At 48.6% G+C, this 24,804-nt stretch overlaps 3 protein-coding genes across 3 annotated transcripts; all 3 read right to left on the reverse strand.

Moving 5' to 3' along the window:
• Positions 1-2,519: 2,519 nt before the first annotated feature.
• Positions 2,520-5,966, reverse strand: LOC101765723 (protein SMAX1-like). The gene is made up of 3 exons (XM_004954118.3): positions 4,605-5,966; positions 4,254-4,485; positions 2,520-4,145 (listed from the first exon to the last, which is right to left on the reverse strand). Exons 1-3 carry the CDS (start codon positions 5,786-5,788, stop codon positions 2,745-2,747), a joined length of 2,817 nt encoding a protein of 938 aa, XP_004954175.1. The 5' UTR covers positions 5,789-5,966; the 3' UTR covers positions 2,520-2,744.
• A 5,920-nt stretch (positions 5,967-11,886) lies between these two features.
• LOC101766142 (amino acid transporter AVT1A) lies at positions 11,887-16,616 on the reverse strand. Its single transcript, XM_004954120.4, has 12 exons — positions 16,228-16,616; positions 15,086-15,366; positions 14,790-15,004; positions 14,303-14,326; positions 14,026-14,206; positions 13,689-13,908; positions 13,473-13,608; positions 13,364-13,383; positions 13,113-13,258; positions 12,811-12,854; positions 12,369-12,431; positions 11,887-12,218 (listed from the first exon to the last, which is right to left on the reverse strand). The coding sequence occupies exons 1-12, from the start codon at positions 16,449-16,451 to the stop codon at positions 12,126-12,128; spliced, it is 1,647 nt and encodes a 548-aa protein (XP_004954177.1). The 5' UTR covers positions 16,452-16,616; the 3' UTR covers positions 11,887-12,125.
• Positions 16,617-18,155: 1,539 nt separating this feature from the next.
• LOC101766829 (amino acid transporter AVT1A) lies at positions 18,156-22,252 on the reverse strand. The gene is made up of 12 exons (XM_004954121.2): positions 21,956-22,252; positions 21,361-21,620; positions 21,021-21,235; positions 20,720-20,743; positions 20,431-20,611; positions 20,121-20,340; positions 19,878-20,013; positions 19,763-19,782; positions 19,500-19,645; positions 19,072-19,115; positions 18,620-18,682; positions 18,156-18,531 (listed from the first exon to the last, which is right to left on the reverse strand). Exons 1-12 carry the CDS (start codon positions 22,108-22,110, stop codon positions 18,439-18,441), a joined length of 1,557 nt encoding a protein of 518 aa, XP_004954178.1. The 5' UTR covers positions 22,111-22,252; the 3' UTR covers positions 18,156-18,438.
• Positions 22,253-24,804: the final 2,552 nt, after the last annotated feature.

Consider the following 24,804-nt stretch of genomic DNA (forward strand, 5'->3'; position numbering starts at 1 on the left):
TTACGTGCTTAACGTGCACCTCGTTTGTCCTCTGGCCCTTATCCCTAAACATGCAGCAGTTTTGTCCTTGGCGTCTACCTCTCGATCCGCTTTGTTGCGGCTACCATCTGTGGCCTTTGTCGACCTAGCTAGGTGCCCTCTTCTTTTATCCATCTCCTTGTCGCAAGCAGGCTGCACCTACTGCAGAAAGATAACTAGATAAGCTTCCGGCCGGGTTTTATTTACTAGATTAGTCATAAATTACGCTACTACTGCCATTACCATCTTAGTTCATCTATCTAAACTGCTGAAAGATAAGCTTGTTCATTATTCTTCTCTAGTTCCAAACAGGATATGTAGCATCAGTAGACTATTCGCAGGACCATCCATGCAGGCCGTATTATATTTTCATCTACAAATTATTTTTTTTAGAGATCCAGCAGATTGATTACTGATAATCTGATCTGATGCATATGTGTGCAGCAATGTTGTTGGTATACCATACCACATGGGCCAGCTGAGAACTTTTGTATATTAATGCGAGTCCTTTCAGAGGCTGTACGTAGCAGAGTAGTTGTTATAACGAAACTTACAGTGAGCGTTTGTCCTCTGGCCCTTATCCCTAAACATGCAGCCGTTTTGTCTCTGTCAGCTACCGCCGCTTAACCACTCTGTAGTGCTTTGCTACCTGCAAAAGGGAATTCAGCGCGGCGACAAACCATCATTCCCTCTATTCCCTTCCATTTCAACACACGAGATGTACCTACGTCCTGCTGCGGAATGCTGCATGCATGATGGGATGGTGTAGCATTTTGCGCATTTCTAGGGGATAACATTGGTGCTTGTGTTCAAGCTGGATTATTCAAATGGCCTCAGCAGCAGAAATACTCCCTCCGTTCCAAATTGTAGATGGTTTTAACTTTTTTAGGTGCATAGATATTATTATGCATCTAGATATAGTGTATGTCTATATAAATAATAATATCTATGAATCTAGAAAAGTCAAAACAACCTACAATTTAGAACAGAGTGGTAGTTTGGATCTTGCATCCTCTCTCTTTCTCTCTGTCTATCAGACCAAAAGGGCATTGAGAAAACAATATGCAGCCGCCGAAAAGACACAGCCAATAAAGGGTGGAACTGCATTATTGGCGAGGTTCAGTAAATCTTTTCCTTTGTTTTTTTGTTGGGATGACAGGGGCAGGCCGGGTTCAATAAAGTTACCATCAGCTGTTACGAATAGAACTCCCAAAATTCCTAAATGCCTACAGGCAATAGTTGTCCTAGGGTGTCGGGAACTCTAGCTATGTGTGATTTTCTCATCAGTGTTAGCAGCAGTAATGCATGGTTCATCATTATGTGATGATATCTAATCACACAATTTGAATGCTTACTACCGAGTTATCCGAGAAATAGGAAGATTAGCACACTATACGTACAACTAGGCCGATCCATGCAGTAGTATCGCCGCCTCCAAAGCCGAGATCAAGTAAAATACACGGACGCATCAGAAATCCCCCATGAAAAGGCGGTAGATCATGCATAGTAAAAAAAAAATATAGGGACGCGATGGCCATGGTCCGTACGGTGATGGGGGAGGGGGGGTAGCCAGCCCGGCCGGAGGAGGTGGGGTGAATCTTTGGAGGCCACTCGCTCCCAGCCAATCGGATCCGTGCGTACGTACAACCGCGTAGGGTTAATTCGATTAGATTAGCGCGGGAATTAGTTACGGCGTGCGCCTGCGCCCCTGCGGTAACTTTTGCTTTTCATCAACCCTCGCGTCATCCCCCTTTGCCTTTTGTCTGGCGAACGGATCGATGGATAAAGCGGTGGCTCGGCTGATCGGCTCGGCCGCTCGGCCGGCGACCCGCGTGCGATGCGCTGCGGCGTGCGGTGGTGGTGGCTTTGGCACTGCAGCTGCAAGCCTGCAACGGCATGCCTTCTTCCGGGTGGTTGCCGGCCGGCCTCCCGATCGAGGCGCGTCGCGTACGCCGTGGAGCCTGCCCTTTTTTGACCGAGACTTGCTTTCGTCGGCCGCGCGCGTAGCTCGATCCGGATCAGATTGGGCTACGAAGCCTACGATTCAAGAAGCTGTATTGCCGTTAGCCTGTTAAACACTGCTGCAGCTGTGTATCTGTACTTGGTACTAGGAACATGATGTGCAGTGGAGACAGTACTGCATGGGATGCATTATATTGGTAGCGCCATCATGCATGCATACCCAAAGTGTTTACCCATTAATGAATGTCGTGTAACGGAGTCGAGGTGTATCATGATCAAGTAATGATGACTGTCAATTAATCACAGTGCACTATAGTAGTTGATAATTGATGAAAGTCGGCCTTCTTTCATTACCTAGAAAATGTACTGTATGAGCAGCGTTGGATGCAACACGAGTAGTATACTGGAAATGCTATCTTTTTAGAGCACTTATAGTTTCAAGTTCAGATGCATGCATCAGCAGCAAGCAAGGCAGGCTGCTGGTTTCTAGATCATACTCTACCGATTAACACGATTGTTCAGCAGATGCGAATCATAGATGGTTGCCAAGTGAATCCATGACTTCAGTGAAACAGAAGCAACATGAGGGGAAAAAAAGAGCTACTGGCTAGCTTCTAGATCCCGTCTCCAACTTCATTATGCATGACTGCTAGTTTTTCCGACGAAACAAAAAACTGATGGCTGAAAATTTACATGAATGTACTAATGTACACCGTTCATGCTTGATCATGCTTTTTGATGACCAGCAAAAAAAGGAAAAAAAATCAGTTGCCGTCGACGGTCACCGGCATAGGGAACACCTCGCCGCCCTTCCTCCGGCCGCTGCCTTCCACCGTCGCTCCGTCCACGTCGTTGGTGCTCAAGCTTCGCTTGAACTGCCGTAGGCTAGGGCACAGCACCTCGCCCGCCCACGCATCCAGGGCCGGCGTGGCCGTCGTCCGCACGGCGCCGGCGGCTAGCCTGTCCAGCAAGCCGTCATCGACGTGAACGGACGGCCACCCGCCGCCGCCCGTGATGTCTCCCAACTTCGCCGGCACCAGGTCGGAGAAGCTCCGCTTCAGAGGCTCCGAGTTGACTGGCTTGAACACGACCACCCCGTCCACGGCTTTGATGAGCTCGGTCACGTTCGATGGCGCCGAGCACCTCGCCGGAGCGGGCTGGCCGTAGTCCTGTTCGTGATCCACGGTGAGGTCGCTTGACGAGTTCCGTGATCCCTCGCCGCCGCTGTCGTCTATGGCGTCGATATGGTCGTCGGACATGGACAAATTCAAGTCCAGGGGGAGCGGCTCGCGCGCGGAGTGATCTTTACGTGCCCTCGTGCGCCGATCTCCTTCTAGCTCCTGCTCCGCCCTGCGCTTTCCGGTCCCGTGCTCCAGGTTGCACCATGGCAGGTCTGGAAGTGGTGCAGCTTCTAGAGAGTTCCTCAAGTGATCCGACGACCATTGCGACATCACCACGAAGATGTTGCTGCCCAGAGCGACGTCGCGGCCGTGCGAGTCCGCGAGCCGGCCGGACTCGATCCCACGTACGATAGACCCGTGCACGACGCCGTCAGCGTGGTCGATGCCCTCGAGCACGACGACGCGGAACGGGTTCGCCCGTATCGCCTCCGCCACGCGATCCAGCGCCGTCCGGCCGCGGCACGACACGACGGACTCGCCGCCATCGTCGCGGGCCGGCGGGCAGCCGAGGCGCACGGTGACGGCGCCCGTGCCGAAGACGGACTTGGAGAGCGCCTCGGCCATGTTCCTCTTCCCGACCACGTCCGGCCCGGCGAAGACGACCCACGCGTCGGCCTTGTTGGCCCCCGCGCCGCGTCGCTTGCCTCCGGACCTGGCCTTGGCGATCGTGCTGGCAACAGCGGCGGCGGCCTCGGGCTGCCATCTCACCGCCTCCGTTAGCCGTCTTGCGAGCAGCTTGTCGTCCGTCTCGCACGCCGGCCCCGCCGCCGCCAGGCCAAGCGCAAGATCCGTGTCCACCGTAGCCTTAGGCTGCACCGGTAGCCGTACCGGCGGCGGCGGCGGCGGCGCCTGCATGTTGCCAAGAATACTAGCCCCGTTCCACTCCGAGCAAGTGACCAACGGTGGTGGCCGGCCATGCGAGTGCAGCTGCGCGCACCGGTCAAGCCACCGGCGTCGCAGCTCGTCAGCCTCCCGTGCCTTCTCCTGCAAAGCGACAGGTTCCACGTGTCAGACCGTTTCCTACGACACAGGAGTTGAGGCGTACGTGCATGACGTGGACGCGACGTGATGTGGCTGACAAAATTTACTGACCTGCGCGCGGTCTACCGGGCGTGCGCTGCTCGGCGTCCCGATCTGCAGCCACTGCGACATCGGCTGCTCGGCGTGACAGGGAGCACGGTCGGCGGAAGCCATCTCGGAGCGCTCACGCTCGTAGCCATCGACGCAGGCGTTGCAAAGGCTCGGCGCCCGTTGCATTGTGGCCGTCATCGCCGTTGACAACACCTCCACCGAGCTGCTCAGGATGCCCCTGTTGGCTCCGACACTGTCACATCCGGCAAACAAACAAACTTAGGATTTCAATGATGATCAACTGTTCTGTCAGATTTCTCATGGGAAAGATGCAATGAGACAGATGGTGCAGTGATCGCGACAGATTCGAACCTCGGCGAGATCCCGAGCGGCGGCGGCGGCGGCGGAGGCCTCGGCGTGATGGGCACGGCCTGGAGGTCCCACTCGCTCTCCAGCGCCGGGTGGTACACCTGGCATTTCAGGTACGTGGCGCAGGTCGCCGTGCCGATCACCCAGACGCGGTGCTCGCCTTCGCCGGACTGGCTCAGAACGCGCGCCATCTCCGCCACGGCGGCTCGCGCCGTGTCGAGCACCACGTCCCTCCTGTTGTGTTGCTCTCCCTGACGAGCCGCGCACCTCTCCTCGACGAGCCACTGCAGGTTGCCGAGGTTGACCACGACGCCGGCGCTGGTCAATGCCGACTTCACCACCTCGCCGAGGTCCTTGATCTTGGCGACGAGCTCCGCCCTGTCCATGTCCACCAAGTCGCCGAGCTCTTTCGGGAAGGAGATGACCCGCGCGTTGCCGAGTCGCTGCCTCTGTATGAGCGCGATGACCTCTTGCAAGACGGCGTCCACGTCCGCCGTGTCGCCGACGAGCACCGGGTTGCGCTTCTTGCCCCTCTTGAGCACCTCCACAACTTTCGCCACCTCCTCCTCCCGGTGGGAAGCCTGCCGCTGCATCACCCGAGCGTTGACGTAGACGCCGGAATCGGGGGCCGCCGGATCGGAGAGGGACCTGAGCATGGCGGCCTTGACTGCCGTGCTGGAGAAGGAGGCCTCGCGCATGACGCGCGCCACGGACGGATCGTCGAGGATGGCGAGCACGAGGTGCGGCACGCCGACGCGGTGGTCGTCGGCCTCGACGCCGCCGCTCCCGATGCGCCGGTGGTGCGCGTAGGCGCGCTTGAGCGCGGCCGCGAGCGCGTTAGAGAGCGGCGGCGCGGCCGCATGGAAGGTACCGCCGCCGCCGTCGTGGTGGTGCTGGAGCTCCGTGGAGGTGGGGAGGCGGTCGAGGGCGACGGAGAAGCAGAGGTCGAGCGCGCGGCACCGGAGCGGGTGCGGGGACGCGAGCCCCGCCACGCAGGCATCTCGAAGCAGCGGCGCCGGGCCGGAGAGCAGCGCGGCCGCCGCGTGGAGCGGCGTGGTGTGCGCGTGGCGTCGCCTGGACGCGTCCGCCGCGGCGCGGGACAGCACGGCCGCGGCGTCGGGTGTCAGCGGCGGCGCGGCCGACGGCAGCGTGGCGACGGCGGGTGCCGCCGCCGCGTAGGCTCTCATGCCTGTGCTCGTCGTCCGGCGCTGCTGCGGTCAGTCACCGGCGGGCGGTTGCGGTTGCGGTGGTGTTATAGGTTTTAGCTGCGGGCGGGAGGCGTACGTGGTGTTGCTGTGGGTTAGTTTGGTTTGGCGATGTGATGGAGCTCCAAGACTTGGAGTGGTGGTAAGTGTGGTAAACAGGCGAAGCGTGCGTGCAGCTGAAAAAGAGGCGGGGGACAGGAAGGAGATTATTTAACGTGCAAGCATGTGTATGTGCTTCTGGCAGAGTGGGCCCGACGCATCAAGCAAGCAAGAGAACTATTCAGATTGGGCCCTTCCAAACGTGCAAATTCGGATGTCGTGCAAAGGATGATCACTGCCATTTTACTTGATATTTTCATCCATGCTATCACTTTGAGGTCGCTTTTCATCGATACCACTGGGCTAGTCAATTACGACTTGTGAGATGTCCTACGTGTCATTGACATAGGCTAGTAGTATCGATAAAAAAGTTCACCTTAGTTGTATAAATGAAAATATTTCAACATTATGACACATATTTCGTGTTATGTGGTTTAAATTCATCAATAAATATTTCTATAAGAATGTATTATAATTGCTACTGTTTTTGTTTATAAAGATTTTTTTAACCAATAATTTAAACGGATCTGGAATAAAAAAATTATAAAAAATAGGTTGGGTTCTTGATGAGTTATCAAATTTTTTTATTTTTATAATATAAATTTTATATGGTTGGATTTGTAATCAAATATACTCTACAATGATCATAAGTTTATAACCATAAACAATATAAGATAAGATAAATAAATGGTCAAAGTGTAATTTGGAAGCGAAAGAGCCTCTAGCCTAGAGGTTAGAGCACCTGAGTAGCACCCAGCAGTCTTGATTTCGACTCCCCGTGGGAGCGAATTAAACGGATCTAGAATAAAAAAATATTAAAAAATTAGTTAGGGGCTTCCCCTGCTGACTTCGGTCAAAAAAATTTATAATTTGGAAGACCGTACCAAGTCATACTATATATCTTATAAATAAAAATGGAGGGAGTATGAACGATGGAATTATATTGGTTATTCACTTTGAATACTATAAGTAAACCGCCTCCATGGAACCAATAAATTAAAAAACTGCTATTGTACATGAGTCTTTCCGTTTGAGAAGAGAGATTTGAATTGAAATGTATACTAATTAGATTTTTATAAAATTAAAAAAATGAAGCCTTATGCTTCGACTAATAGATGGAACTTTGAAATTAAAATAAAATATTAAAATTTACATCGGTTCCATTTTAGGAGTTTCACCAAGACATCCATTTCAACTACGATAGATGCAAACCTAAAGCTTAAGTCGAGCTCAACACTACGCTCCGGTAAATTTTAACCTTCAATGCGGCTCAACATACTTATTCTCTTCCATGGCTTGTGTGTGGTGGGGTGGGGTGGGGGGGCCTCAAGCCCCCTTGTTGCTGCGTTGAGTCTGCCACTGACTTTCAAACCAAGTACCCATCTCCATTAACGACAAAGTTCCTTTTTACGTAAGATATCACAACATCATCCATCATCCGTAGATAGGTTATGGCATGTAGTAGGTAAAGAATAGAAACACGATGCAAAGGATGAATGAAATACGATACTAAGAATAAGTATAAATGGTAGGTGAGTGTAGTAATGTTTGTACTCTCATTTGAGGAAGGATGAGGAGGAGGGTAGATATGAAGTAGTTCAACAGATGGAATAACAGCTAATCATATGTTGCATAAATTATGAAATATACGATAAAGTATGATTTTTTATGGTGCGGAAATATAGGCAACATACATGTAAAATTCACCGCTACATCGAGTATCTTTCCAGTATATAGTCTAGTTCAAAATCACTGAGATGCATGGAACGATGCTGATCGACGTACGTGTGCTGCTCGATCGATAGAGATCAGGACAGCCACCAGCAAACAACCATGCATATGCATGGGCACAACCCTGCGGTAGCCGCCCGGTATGCATGTTTGAAGTTTCCCTGTCATGCATGCAGGCACGCACGCACCGATCGTATCCATCCGTACCTGGTTGACGCAAACAAACCAACGAACCAAACGACGACGCCTCGTCACCCGGCTGGTACATATGCATGTTTCGCTACACAAACCAACCAACCAAACCACACCTCGTTTCGCTTTCGCCCGGGCACGGCGAGATCGATCGATCGAGCTGAGGGAGCAGCAGCGAAGCATAAGGGCTGCCGCTACCCGCCCAAGCCGCAACGCAACAAGCCGAAAAGGGGGGGCCCCCCCCCCCCCCCCCCCCCCCCCCCCCGGCCGCCCGGGTCCAGCGTGCACCACCACCCCACTTGCATTGTAGCCGTCGCCGTAGTGCCCCCCACCGTGGAAAAGTGGCCGTGTGCCTACGCGCACACGGCGGAGCAGGTGCGTTGCGGCCGCGCGAGTCCAGGGCCGGGTAGCTTTTATTTGCTCCATCGCTTTGCCCCCCTGCCCACGACGTACGATCCCGGATGATCCCCACACCGCGCGGCCTGCCCCTGCTCCTCCGATCCGGCCCGGGTGGCCGGCCGGCTGGCCGAGATCCAGCCCCTATCTCCTTGTCCGTCTGCTCTGCGCCGAATCATATGCGTGCGTGCTCGCCCCGGCCCGCGGCATCACCGCATCATAGTATAATGAGTGCGGTGACCCTTCTGGCCTTCTTCCCCACACATACACACAGCTGAGAAGAAAGGCATGTGCTGATGATATGCATGCAGCAAGCGGTGGTAAAATAGGATCGTGGCGCTTGGCTTTTTGTAGCTCCTTTCTCGATCCGCCTCCTTTTTTCGGCAAAGGATGGAGGATCGCCGGCGGGCTAAGCGTTTACTGTTCCTGTAGCATCAGCAGATACATGGATGTGTTTGTTTGTTGTTGGGAACAGTTGAGAGATGTCTGTCTTGTTTTTCTAGATAAAAAGAAACTGATCGATATATGCGGGCCTCCTATATATGTACGGGAAGATGGTTAAACAATTGAATTATAATTTTCAGTAAGATCCAGCTTTATATTTCCGTTTCAAAATCACCGAGGTCCAACTGATGATAGTCCATTCAACATTTTCACGGACATTTTTTCGAAAAAGTTAAACCTATATTTTTTTTAGAAATATTGAACCCAAAAATGTTGAGCAAATTTTCTTCAAGAAATCTCAAAAAAAGTTGAACCAATTTCTTTTTAAGAAAATTTGATCCAACATTTTTTGAAAAATTTGTTTCAACATTTTTAAAGAAAAAAAGTTTCATCATTTTTTCCCGCAACCTTCTTCTCCGGCTCTGGCGACCGGCAGCGGCGCGCGCCGGCAAGCCCATGCGGGGGGCCGCGGTGGTGCGGGGGCTGATGAGGGTGGCAGCGCGGAGTGGCATGCGCGGCTGGTCGTGGTGGGCCGCGACGGCGCCGGGCGGGCGGCGGCGGCGGCGGGCGGAGGTAGTGTGGGCCCCGCTCGGAGGTGGCGGTGTAGTAGGGGTAGTGCAAGGTGGGGACCTAGGGTTTGATGCAAATCTAATGGACCTCATTTCTTACACAGATCTTAAATATTAGAAGTTACCAACCATGTCCACCTTCCGGAAGATGGATAGGATCTCCGGATATCTGCTGCTCGATGGGGAAACTGAAATTTGCAATGTATACGAATGGGGTCTCCACTCTCCAAGCTTCGCAAATGAATGGACTGGGCTGGGCGTGGATTTGGGCAAAGGGTTAGTTGGACATGAGTGAGGCTGGATGGGAGTTCAAATCGACAGGACTACAGGAGCCGTGGTCTTTCTTAAAAAAAGTTAAAATATCGTCAGGCCTCAGCCCAAGTCCAATGGAGCTCGACAATACTGCGTCTTTCAGGTAGGAATGATGCGAGCTATCTTGTCACATAATTCATTTTTTTCCCTCCTCCTTTTCTACCCTTTTCGACAAGCTATACGGTGGTGTGTGTGTGTGTGTCCCTGTGCGTGCGTAATTATTGAGGAAAGGTGAAAAGTGAACCCAATCGAGCGTGCATGATTCCTGTGAGCACCAATAATATAAAGCGGGCTAGTAGCGTGGTTTATACACGCATAATTTCACTTGGCTAGGCCCTTTTTTTCCTTGGTTCATGTCTTTTTAAGAAGTGGCCTTTTCCTCAGTCTTTCAGTGGACGGCACTTTGGTGGTGAAATCATGCCGATTCATTTCATGCCATGAGATGCAAGCAAAGTTGCTGCTCGCTAGCTGCTTTTTTTTTCATCTCCTTCCCCTTCTTCTCTCCCTTCTCATATCTTGAGCCGAGGATGTGAGAAGAAAGATAGCCATCCATTCCATCCTGCGTTGTGTGCCCGCTTTTCCGGTTGCTTAAGTTACCGTGCATCTCCGCTGCGCAACTCAAAGTAGAGCATGATGAGGAATAATGGCCTGCCTGCTGCCTGCCCGCCCGTGTGTCAATCCTTAGCTTGAAGAAACAAAGTTGGTGCAAAGTAAAAGCGTGAATCGCATCCGGGCCATCATAGTCCACGCACCCACCCACAGCACCTAAATAAAGGTTGCACCTTTTAACCACCATGATTAGCTCTATCAAGCCTTTAATCAGGCACAGTGGCAGCGCTAACTTTCTCTCTCATTTTTTTTATTCTAGTGTGTAGCTAGTGATGCAGGTAGTAGGGTTACGTTTTAACCATGGGATGGATGCATGGCATGAGGGAAACACTCCAGCTCAGGCAGCTGGATTGGAAAATTGCATGGCCACCAGTAAAGCTGGCAAGCTTTATAATTGATTGCCCATTGAGAGCCTCATCTCTCTCTCTCTATCTCTCTCCCTAAGATGAAATGTGAAGGAAGGCACCTGAGGAGGGAGGTCTTGACAAACTGAAAGAGCAGAGCAGAGCATCATGCTCCAGCGGGCCCACAGCATGGATGGTGAAGGGTGTGGCAAAAAGACGGCATGGCCATGCCCTTTTCGGGTGAAAAAGGAGAAAAGGCCAGGGAGTTTGAGACACCAATGAAAGGAAGAGAAAGGATTAGCCACTTTTGAGGGCAGAAAGATTGCACTACTAAAAGTCATGAGGAAAAGAGCGCTTGTCTTTTGAGATGGGCTGCCTGCCTACCGGAATGCGAAGTGGGATGCACTCTGCAAAGATGCCCGTCTTTGCATAAAGGCAGCACAGCAGCACACACACGAACTCTTCTTTCTGTTTGCAATTGCTCGTCCGTCCCTCACTCTCTCTCTCTCTCTCTTTCTTTCTGCTACTAGGGGAGGAGAGAGAGAAGGAGATGAGGGGCCTTTTGGTCACTTTGGATTCCTTAAAAACAAATGTGAGGTGCCAATGGAAAGTTGGAGCCCCATAAAGCGGCAAACTCCGGCTTTGTGTGAAAAGTTCCGCAAAGCAAACCCCCTCCACTCGGCTTCTTTTGTGCGTGCGGGAATTGTCAAGCTTAACAATTCCCTGCCTTTTTTCCAGTGTGCCACAACACATTCGCTTATTCCTGCTGCGATGCGTGTACGAATATTGGCAGTGTTTCAAGTTCGAGCTACAGCCTCTTTAGACTATGGTAGTAGTACTACTTTTCTATGTTGCGCATAAAAGCATGAGGTGCCTTTTTAATCATTCAAGTGCTTGCATGCAGCGAATGATAACCCAAGAGATTCTCTCCAACACCCATATAAAGAGGCTGCCAAGTAGATATGCGTATGCAAAATGTGCTATCCTGTTATTTCTATGTCTTACAAGGGCCCACTCCCGCTATCCCCTTCCTCCTTCCCATCCCCAAGCCAAAAAAAGGGCAAGACCAGAGAGAGAGAGGCCTTCGCCAGCAGGCAGCAGGATCATAACAGGACCGGCCCGGCCCATCTACTAATTCCCACCAAGGCACCAACTAGGCCTTTTCGGACCGGTTTCGCTATCCGCCATTTCCCCACGTGTAGCTTTCTTCCATTGGAAACAGCGAAGCTATGAGCAACAGGAGGAATGGGGATATGGAATCTTGAAGAGCTGTGATCAATCAACTGGAGATAAGCTGATAGATGCCTTAACAACAAACAGTATCTAACCGCAATAAGCGACAGTTATTTCAAAAGAAAAAAAAATCGACAGAACAGAAACATGCTACAGCGAAATGATAGAGAAGCAGCTAGAAAAGGCACATGGTTACATTATTGCAAGTGACGACACAGTTTTTAGTCGAATATATATTGTGGTCCGAATAATAATCTACAGAAACCTCAGAAATTCTAGCAAAAATTTTGATCGTACGCAACATATCTGACCATTTTCAGGTCCCACAAGCGGAGTCAGGTAATGATCTGCACGTATTGGGTTGCCGCTGCTCAAGATTAGTAGTAGAGCTTAGTAGTTTTCTGCAATCCTTTCTATGGAGGAGTACGTCCCCACGATAGCACTGATAATGCCCAATATTATGATGCCAACGCTTGCGATTACCTGAAATTGGGGAATAAGAAGCAACCATATAATCATATCAGCCATCAAGCTTGCACATTGCCTCCGTAAAGAAAATTTCCACCAGTTGAGACCTTGATGTGCAGGAAAGAATATTTATTTGGTGATAACTCCTATTTCGTGGTCATTTACCTGTGAACGAGTCGCTTTGTTCTGTACGATCTTCAGGAAGCACAGGGCCGGCATTATGACTGCCTGCAATCGTGGAAAGTACACGTTTGTTATTCTATCATCTATGCTTCTCACTACTGCTTAGGCGAATAAACAAAGAACAATGCATGGTATATCAGAAAAAGATTGTCTGATTACTTTATATAAGTCTGTTAGCTGTAAGGAAACGCAGAGTATATCAGAGGGAAAAAACTAAACAGGACTGCTGTTCTAGGGAAACAGTTGAAAAGTGCGATGTATAGTACATGTAGTTAGGAAATGTTTTTTAGACATGAATAACAAGTGCCAAAATTGGTCTTATCGTTCCAGCATAACAACCTTTTATCTCAACAAATTCGCCACTTCAGTCTCGCAATACAGCTCAATATAGTTATAGCCAGTTAAATCAAAAGCTGTGACTTACCACAAGTATACTGAGAAGTGATCCAATGAGAGCCATCACAAGACCTGAAATGTGCAACACAGTTCAGAATTCAGAATTGCAGGGTCCAGTCAAGACAGTAAAGCGAGATGCCTCTTGAAGTATAGCGCTTGAAGTTCCTTAAGTTGAAAAAAGATTAAAATATTCCGAAAGAAGGCAAAACTTGGCTTGACAATACTGGTAAAAAGTCTGTGTACATTAACACGATAGAAGATACTGAAAACTTTCAGGATAAACAGAAGCAGAGATATGAAGTATGGAAACGGATGCGTGCTTATGCTTACCAAAGAATGGCATAAGAAAGGCAATGCATACAGTTGATGCAACAAGTGCAGTCCTCAGTATAATAGAACAGGACGTTTCATTCATAAAACCTTCAGGACGCAACTCTTCTAAACCTCGAGCTATTGGGTTTAACAACAAGGCATATCTGGTTGTCATTAAGGATGAAGCAACTCCACAGAGAATCAGAACAATTGAAATCAAAATGTTATCCTAGAAAACTAAAATTTCGAGGTTTTGATGATAAGGATACTTGGTGAAAGGGTTGATCACCTGAAAACATACAAAAAATTACTGAGCAATAATAAAGAAAATAACTTTGGAATTTGAGAAAGTAAAGTTAGGTCAAGAGGAGTTGTTACCGTTGTCCATAGGGCAACTTTTGAGGCAACCGAATGCTCTGGAAGATTTAAAGTGATTTGTGACAAAGTATTCTCCCCAAACATGAGAAAGCCAATGATAGCAAAAGAGCCGTATATTGCTGTGCAAATTGCAAAACTGCAGAGCACCATTACAACCATGAGACCAATTATTATCAACAAGAAGATAAACCAAATCAGTAATCACTTCGAACATACCATATAAACAGTGCCTTAGGGAACTTAGAGCGATCAGACATCGATTGGTAGATATTTGGAAACACTGAATGCCCAGAGTAGCAAAATCCATAAACACCAATAGCAAAGGGCATGCCGGTCCAGTTTACTACCTTCCCCGTCGAATGGAATCCTATATTATCAGTTACACCGACTAAACCAACAGACACGAATACCAAAAGAGTTGCAATCACACCACCCGCTGCACATATAGTATAATAATAATTAGTTAAAATCGTACAAAGCCATCTTGATACTTCTTTCCCTGATATTACTAATAATACTGTGCAAAAATAGAGCAAACTGTGATAAGCGAGACCTGAAAGGTACGATAGCACTCGAAGATCTCGCAGCCATACTGTTGGTAAGACCAAAATAGCAGTTAACACTCCGAAAAAATGCTTCCCGTCGACATGAAACCCAAGCCAATCAAAACTAGCTTTAGGAAAAATTGATGTGAGGTTATCACCCTCCAGAATAATGAATTCCACACAATATGACTGCAGCCAGTAAATAACACGACAAAGGGAAAATTTAGTCCTGTGATTCGTGTGACAAACAACTAGACGACAGACTATGGAAAATGATATACTTACGTATAGCTCGGTATACAAAATAATCTGCATGAAAAATAATCACCAGTTAGTTTTTCTTCCCTGGAAACAAAAAAGTTTTAGAAAACATCACAAGAATGGAAAAAAAAATAAAAGGGGGGCGTGAATTTTCCTAGCCTTGAGGTATCAATGGTTGAATGTAATATCTTCTCAGATTCATCTGTGTGATATGCACTATGAAAAGGCTGCGACATTTTTTTAAAAAAAATAGACTAAGAGTCTGAGCAGATAGATGCTTCATGCTTTTGCCTAACTACAAACATTCATATACGAAAGTTATTAAGGTGGGCGCTGATAGTTGACAATCAATATGACAGTAAGCCCATGCAAAGAAAGTGTGTCGGTGGGGAAAAAACATCAATAGTTGCTTGTAGGTATTGTGACATGTAACTTTAGTTGGTGCACATGCATTTCTACATACTCTTGAAAGATAGTCCTATTTCTTTCATCTAAAGATACCAGAACTTACAGATATGAACAGGCGACCAATTCTTCCAAATGCAGCCTCTCCGATGTCTGGATAACTTGAAATACCATCTTTGCTCTCAAAACAATGTTTCAGAAGAATTCCAGTATAACAGCAAACAGTTGCAAAACATACTAGAACTGCAAGGCCTGTCCATCCAGCTTCGTGAATTGTAAACGGAGTGGAAAGAAGGCCAACACCAGCAAGTACATTAATCCCTGCCAAATAACAAAATAAATATCAAACATGTTCATCAGTATGTAGGTAATTTGAGCACATTTGTATTCAAATGATAGTACCATTGAAGACTGTTTGTGTCACATTGCACCCTTGACTAATGTAGACTTCTCCAGTGTGTTGCAAATGAAATGAGACTCTCTCATCTCTTATTGAACCAAGTGTTTTAGGCAAGGTCTTGACAAAGTCTTGCTTTCCATCAGCATTGTCGGATACTAAAGGCAACTTCAGGTCAGAGCCCAGACCGCTACGACCAAGATCGAGGAGGGAGTATTTGCTTGTAGACGGGCCCAAGTAACCGAAGCTCGGGGATGCAGCAATCGTGTAGGTATCAGTTGTTTCCCTGAAAAACAAAGAATATCGTTATCACATTATTTGTACATAATGATCCGCAAATAAACTTGAAATATATCTGCTCGTGTTCTTCAAGTATGATCCCTACTACATGCCAGGAAATGTCTTTAAGTTCTTGTTAGTGCGAAGTCAACCTAGATTAACACCTCAAAAAAAAACTCGATTATAACAAAGCAGAAATGATCAATTTGGTATAGTAGGATCCATTTTTCTTTTCAAAATGCACTGTAGTAGGACCAATATATTTGGTAAAAAAAATCTAAGCTTCATAACGTGATAATGATTTTCTTTGTTTTTACTTTTTAGTAAAGAAATCCTGTGTATACTGATGAAAGGAGAAGCCAACCCAAATATGTGTTCTGCATCTCCACAATGTCAAATGGCAGTACATGAACCTGTCAGTCTGTCACCGCCATGCTAATCGGCGCCACGTTTCAGTTTCAGAACAACCACGCCCTTCGGAACCGTTCCAGTTATTTTCAGAGCACAGCCGCAGGTGTGGATTCTAGCCCATTCCGATTAAACGTGAGATAATGGGGGGGAAAAAACGGCAGCTAAAATCTCCCAACCGGAAACGTCAATGTTCCGAGACAGTCGTTTCACATCCGTCCCAATCACGGAATTGACAATTCGGCCGAGCCCACTAATCAACATAGAACTTTAATAAAAACAGGGGAATCACCGAAGCAACCCCACCACCATCATTCCATCTCCATCACCATTAAGCACAGTGCTACTCTAACTAGTAATTAAAAATAGCATGCTTAAATACTAATATTTTTTTAAAAATATCAATTGCATCCGTAAGCGGCGATCAAGCAGGGGACTGAATTGACAAGTGCGCACACACCTGTAGCTCTGCGGCCACGGGCGGGACTGGAAGGAGCGCGGCGAACCGACCCCGTCGCCGTCCCGCTCCCCGTCATCGTCATCGTCCCCTCCGTCGCTGCCCTCCTCGTAGTCGTCGCCGTCCTCGAAGCTGCGGCGCGGGCTCTCGATGCCGCCGTCCTCCAGCACCAGCTCCTCCTCCTCCGCCTCCTTCTTCTCCTGCTTCTTCTCCTGCTCCGCCGCCATCTCGACCGTACCTCCGCCCGCCTCTCTGTCGCGGCTCACAACTGGAAAGCGTGGGTTGGAGTTGCGTAGCGAAGGCGGAGAGGTGGGAGGAGACGGTTCCAGACGAGCGGAGCGGGCAGGCTTTTAATGGCCGCGATAGGATTGGAAGGGAAGGGAAGGGAAGGGATGGGATCGCGCGTCGCGACAAGGCGGCGGGCGGCCAGAGAGGCGCGCGGGCGGGCTGCTCGGAACTCGGGAGTCGGGAGGGGGAGGGTCGCTTGCTGTGACGGCGACCCCACCCTCCCCGGGCCTCGTGCCACTGGCGCGTGGGCCGCGGGTGCACGTGGCGCCGCCAAACGTCGCGAGCGGGGTGGTGGGGCCGCCGCGGCTGATTGCTGTCTGAGTATGGCGGTAAACTTTAGCAAGTTCGGGAGGAGAGATGAGCTGGCGCCTGGCGGAGCACACGTCCCGGACGGACCTGGGGTCCTGGACATATCATGGTGCGCGCGTAACTTCTCACGGGCTTTCCGAGCCGAGTTTGTTACTGGGCCTCAAATTCTTTACCCCGGCTGATGATGTTTCGGCCCATTGCTGCGTGCTATTTCTTCCTTTTCTTTTTTTGCTGATTTTCTACGAAAGTTAACTGTTTCGATCTCCCTCTGAGTTCACCTTGTTGAAACAGTTGCGACAAATCCGCACTGGCAGCCAACTCTCTCCAAAATACCTCCGCGAGCTGTTTCAGCGGACAATAATATCCAACGAACAATCCGTATAAAATTGCAATCGTGCAGCGGATTTGACGAATGCCTCCAGCAAAACGAAAATGGCAGGTGAAGCGACCGACCGGGGCGACCTGCCCACACATGCGACGAAACAAATGGTATCTCCATGACTCGGACGGAGCACGGTCATGTGACCGCGCCCCGCAAGTGCAGGGCCGGACAAGGAGCCTCGGCAGCTGGCGAGTCTTGTTCAATCTCCTCCATGACAGGCGATCGCAACGGGTTTTCTAGCTTATCTCTCTGACGATCATAAGGCTGGAGACTACACATGCTACGAGGGTGGCTACACAATACACGACAAGCTTTCGGGGCGGTGCGAGAGAGCAAGGCTCCAAATGGCCCAATCGGGAAAGCGGCGGGGTGTGCGGTCGGCGGCCCTGCTGTAACGGGCAACTTGGGGTCCGGGCACGCGGACCCTGCTGCATAAAGCGCAAAAGCTCCGTTGGCTCTGCTTGTTGCTTCTCCCGGAACGACGAGATGCGGGATTTCGGCGAGAGACCAGATCACCGCCATGGATGCGATCTGCCGCCACGTTACGCGTCGTCGTCGATCAGATTACCCAACCCGTCGCGAGACATTCATCAGTGGGTTCGTGCGCTGGGTGTGATTCAGTTCAGGGATGTGCGACATCTTTGATCGGGTCGGGCGTGTGGAGTTTTGCGAAGCAAGCAAGGAAATTCCGACAAGAGATCGCGAGCGAGCGGGAATCATTATCCTCCACGTCGTTAACGCCTCATCACTTCATCAACAGAAGCAAACTAGCAGCCGGTGACTTGCAGTTTACTCGACGGATTTTTGTCCGACTCGAGGAAGGTGGCGTGAAGCCCAGCCCGGAAAGGTGGTATATCGTCCTCCAGGCAGGCCGAGAGCCTGGGACGCAGGCAGGGTCGGCCCACAGAATTCCTTCAAACCAGAGCCATGGGCCGAGCCCGCGCGTCCACGATTTTTATATTTAATTTTTTTAATACAGGCACACTGAAGTCTTCATAAAACACGGTCAGACAGACAGACAGACACAGGATCCCCCCTCTTATTACAGGCCTACAGGGCACGATGGTGCCCTGTACAGGCGTTGGGTCACTGACGACAGACCGAAAACACAGTTTGCACTATGCACGATCAAAGACGTACGGGGTTACAGGGCACGATGGCGCCCTGCGCCGGCGCGACGTACGGGTCATGGAAGACTTGGACGCGTCCTGTGCCTCAAACTTGGATGCTTCTTCTCAGTAGTTCTCAGCAATCTTGACGATCGAGTTGTACGTCCCGAGAACGGCACAGACGGTGCCCAGCACCACGGTGACGACGCTTGCGATGACCTTCAACAGTTGCAGCAGAGTGAGAAATAACCAGGCAAGTCATTGTTAAGATTCAGCTGTTTGCATGTCTTGAAGCCCAGATGTTTACCTGCGAGCGTGTCGCTTTATTCCGAGCGATCTTCAGGAAGCACAGGGCGGGCATGATGAGCGCCTGAAAATGATAGGCGATCAGTGTTAGAGAGAAGAGAACACGTCTGTCGCTCTGTTCATCATCCGTGTGCTGGTGGAATGTCACACTATAATAACTGAAAAGACCGCTGTTGTCGCGTAATATGATGCTGAAATGAGGCTTCATCAATCAGTTAGCACACCTTTGCTTGCTATTCAGATGTAGTATACAGAAGAGCATGCTTTTTTTTTCTTTAAAAAAAGATATGTACAACGAGATAGAAGGACGATCTACCTTTGTTTCATTACAGTTATCTTTTGCCTTTCCAATTTTTTTCGTGCATTTGATATTACTAAACTAGCATGACTATTAAGGAATTGTGACTTGTGATTGTGATCATACAGGCTGAAAAGTGAACTGAAGCAACATACCACAAGTATACTAAGGAGAGATCCAATGAGAGCCATCACAAGACCTGCAATAATGGGCAACACAACTCAGATGTTATACATTGATAAACAACAAAGAAATTAACCTCACCAAAATTGAAGATGCATGGGTCTCCTTTGTAGTTTTTAGAAAATATCTCGGCCTAATAACAGTTAAACAGAATTCTTGCTCCCTTTAACAGCAAGTGAATCATTTTCTCATTCTATAGCTTCTGAACCTGCTCAAGATGAGCGACACTAAAGATTGAATTGTGTTTCTGAAGAATAAAAGAAAGCATGCTTTCTGAAAGCTTCCAAAACAGGACCCACAGCGGTTTCAATACATTAACAATGCTGAAAATACCAAAATTACTCATGACTACAGATGCAGACAGGAATCAACACTTATAGAAAATGGAGCGCTTACATACCAAAGAATGGCAGGAGAAAGGCAATGCATACAGTTGATGCAACAAGGGCAGTCCTCAGAGTAACAGAGAAGACTCTATCAGTAAGAAACCCTGCTGGACGCAACTCTTCTATACTCCGAGCCAATGGGTTTATCACTATAGAATATCTGCATGCATTTAAGGAGGAAGCAATCTGAAATAGGAGTTGGAGACATCGACAAACACAATGTAATCCCAGAAGCTTCAAGTGTCCAAAGTCTGATAACTAAAGCGTATAAGGATACTTCGTGAAAGGAATAATCACCTGGAAAGAAAAAAAAAAGGGGTACAATAAGGGTTATAGATGAAGGAACACAAAGGTACCTTGGGAACTGAACAAGGCAAATAAACAACATTTACCGTGGTCCACAGTGCAACTTTTGAAGCAAATGAATCTTTTGGAAGATTCAATGTTATTTGTGATAGAGTCTTGTCTCCAAACATGAGATAGCCGATAACAGCAATAGCACCATATATGGTCGTGCAAATTGCAAAACTGAACGACACCAAATATTATTCAGAACATTCAGACATTTCATTATTGAAGATCGAATAAGTCACCAATATCAGAATGAACTTACTACTTGATACCGAGTTACCTACCATATGTACAGTGCCTTGTTGAATTGTGAGCGATCGGACATTGATTGGTAGATATTTGGAAATACCGAGTGCCCAGCATAACAAAAACCATAAATCCCAATAGCAAAGGGTATACCATCCCACTTCACTGCTTTCCCCGTCATATGGAATCCTGCGCTGCTGGTAGCACCAACTAAACCAACGGATAGGAAAACCAGAAGAGTTGCAAACACACCACCAGCTGGACAAACAATTAGGGCATGTTAATCAACACGCTATCTTAATATTATTGGTGATAAAGTGGGAAAAATGAAATTGGTTGCAGTGAAACCTGAAACATAAGATATCACTCGAAGATCACGCAACCATACACTTGGCAAGACAACGAGAGCAAATAACACTCCAAAGAAGTGCTTCCCGTCAGCATGAATTCCATGCCAATCAAAAGTGGTGCTTGTGAATATTGATGCTAAATTATCACCTTCCAAATTAATGAACTCCACACAAAAGGACTGCAATAAAATATATAGGTGATTCTAGTGTAAAAACATGAAGTGGTACTGTGTTTTGCTCTGGATGAAAAATTTGCACAACAGAAACTAGCAAAATGAGTTGCTTACATATAGCTCTGTATACAGAACAATCTGCAGAGACAAAAACATAAGCATCAAATGGTTAGGAACTCGGTAGAAATGAGATATTGGAACGATTCTATTTCATCTATACAACGTGAGACAGTGGTTAAGAAAATATATAAACCACTAATCTATTGCAAAAGCTTGCAAACATCTATTGACTGTTGTTGTTTTCACTTGTTATCCATTGATAAGGAAGTCTGGTGAGAAACTTGTTCGGAGATTCTCTAGCATATCAGATAAATTTTCCCCGAGTCATTTTATATAATAAATAAACAGGACTTACAGAAATGAGAAGACGACCGATCCTCCCAAAGGCTGCCTCTCCAATGTCTGGAAAGGTTTTAACACCATCTTTGCTCTCAAAGCAATACTTGAGAAGAACCCCAGTGTAGCAGCAAACAATAGCGAAAAAAGCCAGAACCACAAGGCTGGCCCATCCGGCCTCACTAATCGTGTATGGAGCAGAGAAAATGCCAATACCAGCAAGCACGTTGACCCCTGCCAACAAAGGAAAGGTGAATTAAAAAAATTTAAAAGGAAAAAAATATGAGACTTGTCCAATCCTAGGAAAATAAGTGTCATTTTCGTTTACAGTAGTATATAATGCAGAGATAGCACTATACCATTGAATACAGTTTGTGTTAGGCTGCATCCCTGGGTGATTGGGGCTGTTGCAGCTTGTTTCAAATTATCTGTGAGCTTCCCATCACTTAGCACCGAAACCAAAGGTTCTGCTAGCAAGTTCTTGACTGAATCTTGCTTCCCCTCTGGCTTGTCCGACAAAAGGGGCAGCTTCAGGTCAGAGCCCAGGCCACTGCCGTCACCGCCGCCCAGGTGACCGAAGCCCGGAGGCGCAGCAATTGTGAAGGAGTCAGTAGCTTCCCTGAAAAAAAAAAACGGCGTCTCACAGATGAAGGAGATCGTTTAATCGTTATCGAACAAGATCACCCGCGCATTCCGAGCCAATAACAAAATCGTTTTCGAACTAGATCGTCCACGCATTCCGAACCAAGAAAAAAAATCGTTTTCGAAAAAGATCACCCATTGCATTCCGAGCCAAGAAAAAAAATCGTTTTCGAAAAAGATCGCCCGTTGCATTCCGAGCCAAGAGCAACATCATTAAATCCTTTTCGAAGCGCGAGCACTTCCTCTATTCCTGACGTACTCCAGGACAAAGATGAAACAAGATTGAGGAGAGAGAGCGAGCCGCGCACGCACCGGAAGCTCCGCGGCCACCGCTGGGAGTTCAACGACCCCGCTTCCGCCTCCACCTCGTCGTCGCTGCCGCCGCGGACTCCGCCGAGCAGGCAGTCCTCGATGTCTCCGTCCTCCACCACCGACTGCTCCTCCTTCCAGTCCGCCGCCGCCGCCATCACGCCCGCCTCTCACGCGTGTTAATGGCCGGGTTTTGGGGAGTGCAATCCGCTTGTACGTAGACGAGAGGGAATGTTTTCAATGGCGGGGTTTGGAAGGCGTGGTGCGGCGGCGGGGGCATGGGGGCGGGCGGGCGCTGAAATAAGGGAAGGGAGGCCGCGTGCGCCGCGCACGCGGCCGGCGACTACGCGAGCTGCTCGTAGTCGGAGCGGGGCCAGTTGGCTCTCACTGGACGCGGACGGGAGGCTGACGTGCGGGCCCGAGCAGCGTGGCGGGGTGGGGCTCCGGGCTCCCCCGTGCGCCAGCGTGTAGCGGCTTCGCCTAGGCGGTTACGAGAGGAGGACGTGACCTGGCGTCTGGCGGCTCGCGGCTGGGCGTGTACTTGCATTTGGGTGTTTTTCGTCAGAGGGCTCCTCCAAATCGACGCATGCAGAATCAAAATTTTGCTCGAGCGGCATGCAGAATGAGTGAATTGATAAACTGCCAAAGAGAGTTTCATCATGCATGACGCATACACACAAAAATCATTTTTTGGGCCCACGGGGCTGAAGTGGCTAGGGTTCCTAGCCAGCCTACGGGAGTAGCACGAGAAGGGAAAATACAATCACACAGAGGCCAAAACAGAACAAAGATTTACTGATTCACTCTCTCCGGCCGTTGAGTTTGTTTAGTTGATGTTTCTACAAGCGAAGAGAGCTACTCTTCTATATGAGTATATGCAAGTCGAAATACATCAATTAGAATTGCACGAAGATTAAATTGCATACAATCTTATATGATTTGGCGAATTTTTTTTATAAAATAAATGTAGCAAGACTTTGCAGGCGTAACTGATGCCACGGACCCCTCCGGCAAAGAACTATTTCCATCCAGGGGTAGGTCACGGCAACAGCATGGTCAGCTCGTCGCCCGCTCCTGCAAATAGTAATTATTAGATGCGAAAAGTAGTAGGCGTTGGTCGCTGTTTACCTCCCCTGCAAATGATTTCTGTACTAGTGTAGGAAATATATTTATTCCCTAAAATAGGCGCATGCAATTAGCAGGAAGACACATATAGTGTGGACTAATTTGATCCGTATTATTATTTGACGAGCTAAGGCTAATCCCAGTGGGGGTTTCATAGAGGTTTTATGCACATTAAATACAGTGACATATCAGCATACGTGATGACATGGCATGATAGTTATGAAGTGAGAGAGGGAAGGAGTTTCATCATGATGAAACTGTGTATACACTGTTTCCAAGACTATGAAACTTGCATTGGGGGCTATAGAGTTTCATTTCATCTAACCATATCCAATCACATGCCTCACAATTAAATATCATGGTCATCCTATGAAATCGTGAAATGAAACTATACACTGGGACTCTCTGTTTCATTCATGAGAATATACCTCATGGGATGATGTGACATCCTTGGAAACAGTGCGATGAAACATCGCACTCGGACTAGCCTAACACGCAGTTAGCAAGAAGTCCTATGTGTCGCCACGGGCTGGACATGCATTGGAGTATAGGTTATAATCAACGTAACGAGACCCTAAGCCGCGCAAGCAATAATTGTGGTCGCCTGGAATTTCCACTGACAAGAAGATACATGGTGATATCTCGACAAACAGGTGTCCGGATCAGATCCGATCCAAGCCAAGAATACCTAGCTACCGTACCATGTTAGCTTCATCGATCACTGGTGGCCTCATGCCGTCATGTGCACAGTGCACTAGAGCAGACGTGATGAGTGCGGACCCCTCGAGCAAGTCATCGCCGGTGCTGGACCAAAACGAGCGTCGTCGTGTATATATAGTGCAACGAGTAAAGGCCGGGTGGGCAGTGCAAGTGACCCATGTCAGCAGATGTACGTGCACGACAAAAGCAACATGACCAGCAATTTTTTCGTGAATACGCAGGAGAGCTACCTATCTTTATATTAAGAAGAAAAAAATTTACAACGCGAGCTTATCCAAATCGCACGCACACAATTTTCGTTCATCGTTTAGCTTACATTACGCAAAAGATGCAAGCACCGATGACAAAAATCAGAGTTGGTGATCCGGAGCTCCTGTCGGTGCCGGTCAGCCTACTGCCGCTAAATGTTTGGCTCCGGAGGTGCATCAGAGCCACCCTTCTTGAGTGATTTCAGCTAACAATTGCACGGCGTCCTTCGGGGATGATCTGACGAAACTCCATTGATCATCTGACGTGCCAGGGCGATGTTCACGGTGATGGAAAACCAGCCAGTGTGAACGGTGTAGCATGAAACCTCCGGGCCTCTACACGCGACGAGGATGCCACCACTTGCACCCGTAGACGGGAGCTGCGCGAAGCTTGTGAAAGCTGGCCAAGCATCTCGCAGACAAGAAAACGCGAGACGTCTTGCAGCTTGGTCTCCTGGAGACACGCCAATGTTATGTTTGCGTCTCCTACCATCGTTCGCAGTGCGTCTCTACGGCAGCGAGCATTCAACCCACGAACGTTCCAAACCAAAATGTTGTGATTAGGCTGGTCCATTGAGGATTACAACAGAGAGGGAGCAAACGGGCTCGGTCACGCAGTGAGGGCGGCCGACGCCTGAGCGGTGAGATTTGCAGCGGGGAAGATATCTCGAAGAGCAGCGAAATGGTGTGGCTGCATGGTGGACACATAACCAGCAATTATTTGGCTCTTCGTTATCACTGACGCGACGGATCGGTTAG

Source organism: Setaria italica, chromosome I (assembly GCF_000263155.2).
Source record: "Setaria italica strain Yugu1 chromosome I, Setaria_italica_v2.0, whole genome shotgun sequence".
NCBI classification, from domain to species: Eukaryota; Viridiplantae; Streptophyta; class Magnoliopsida; order Poales; family Poaceae; genus Setaria; species Setaria italica.

Bases quoted from the DNA above. Each gene is read 5' to 3' on its own strand.
- LOC101765723 (XM_004954118.3), bottom strand. From the start codon at position 5,788: ATGAGAGCCTACGCGGCGGCGGCACCCGCCGTCGCCACGCTGCCGTCG. The intron at 4,486-4,604 runs GTTCGAATCTGT...CGGATGTGACAG, and splicing joins CCGCTCGGGATCTCGCCGAG to TGTCGGAGCCAACAGGGGCA. The intron at 4,146-4,253 runs GTCAGTAAATTT...GTCGCTTTGCAG, and splicing joins GCCCGGTAGACCGCGCGCAG to GAGAAGGCACGGGAGGCTGA.
- LOC101766142 (XM_004954120.4), bottom strand. From the start codon at position 16,451: ATGGCGGCGGAGCAGGAGAAGAAGCAGGAGAAGAAGGAGGCGGAGGAG. The intron at 13,609-13,688 runs GTATGTTCGAAG...GGTGCTCTGCAG, and splicing joins CCTAAGGCACTGTTTATATG to TTTTGCAATTTGCACAGCAA. The intron at 12,432-12,810 runs GTAAGTCACAGC...CCACGATTGCAG, and splicing joins CACTTCTCAGTATACTTGTG to GCAGTCATAATGCCGGCCCT.
- LOC101766829 (XM_004954121.2), bottom strand. From the start codon at position 22,110: ATGGCGGCGGCGGCGGACTGGAAGGAGGAGCAGTCGGTGGTGGAGGAC. The intron at 21,621-21,955 runs GTGCGTGCGCGG...TTTTTTTTTCAG, and splicing joins CGGTGGCCGCGGAGCTTCCG to GGAAGCTACTGACTCCTTCA. The intron at 21,236-21,360 runs GTATAGTGCTAT...CTTTGTTGGCAG, and splicing joins AACACAAACTGTATTCAATG to GGGTCAACGTGCTTGCTGGT.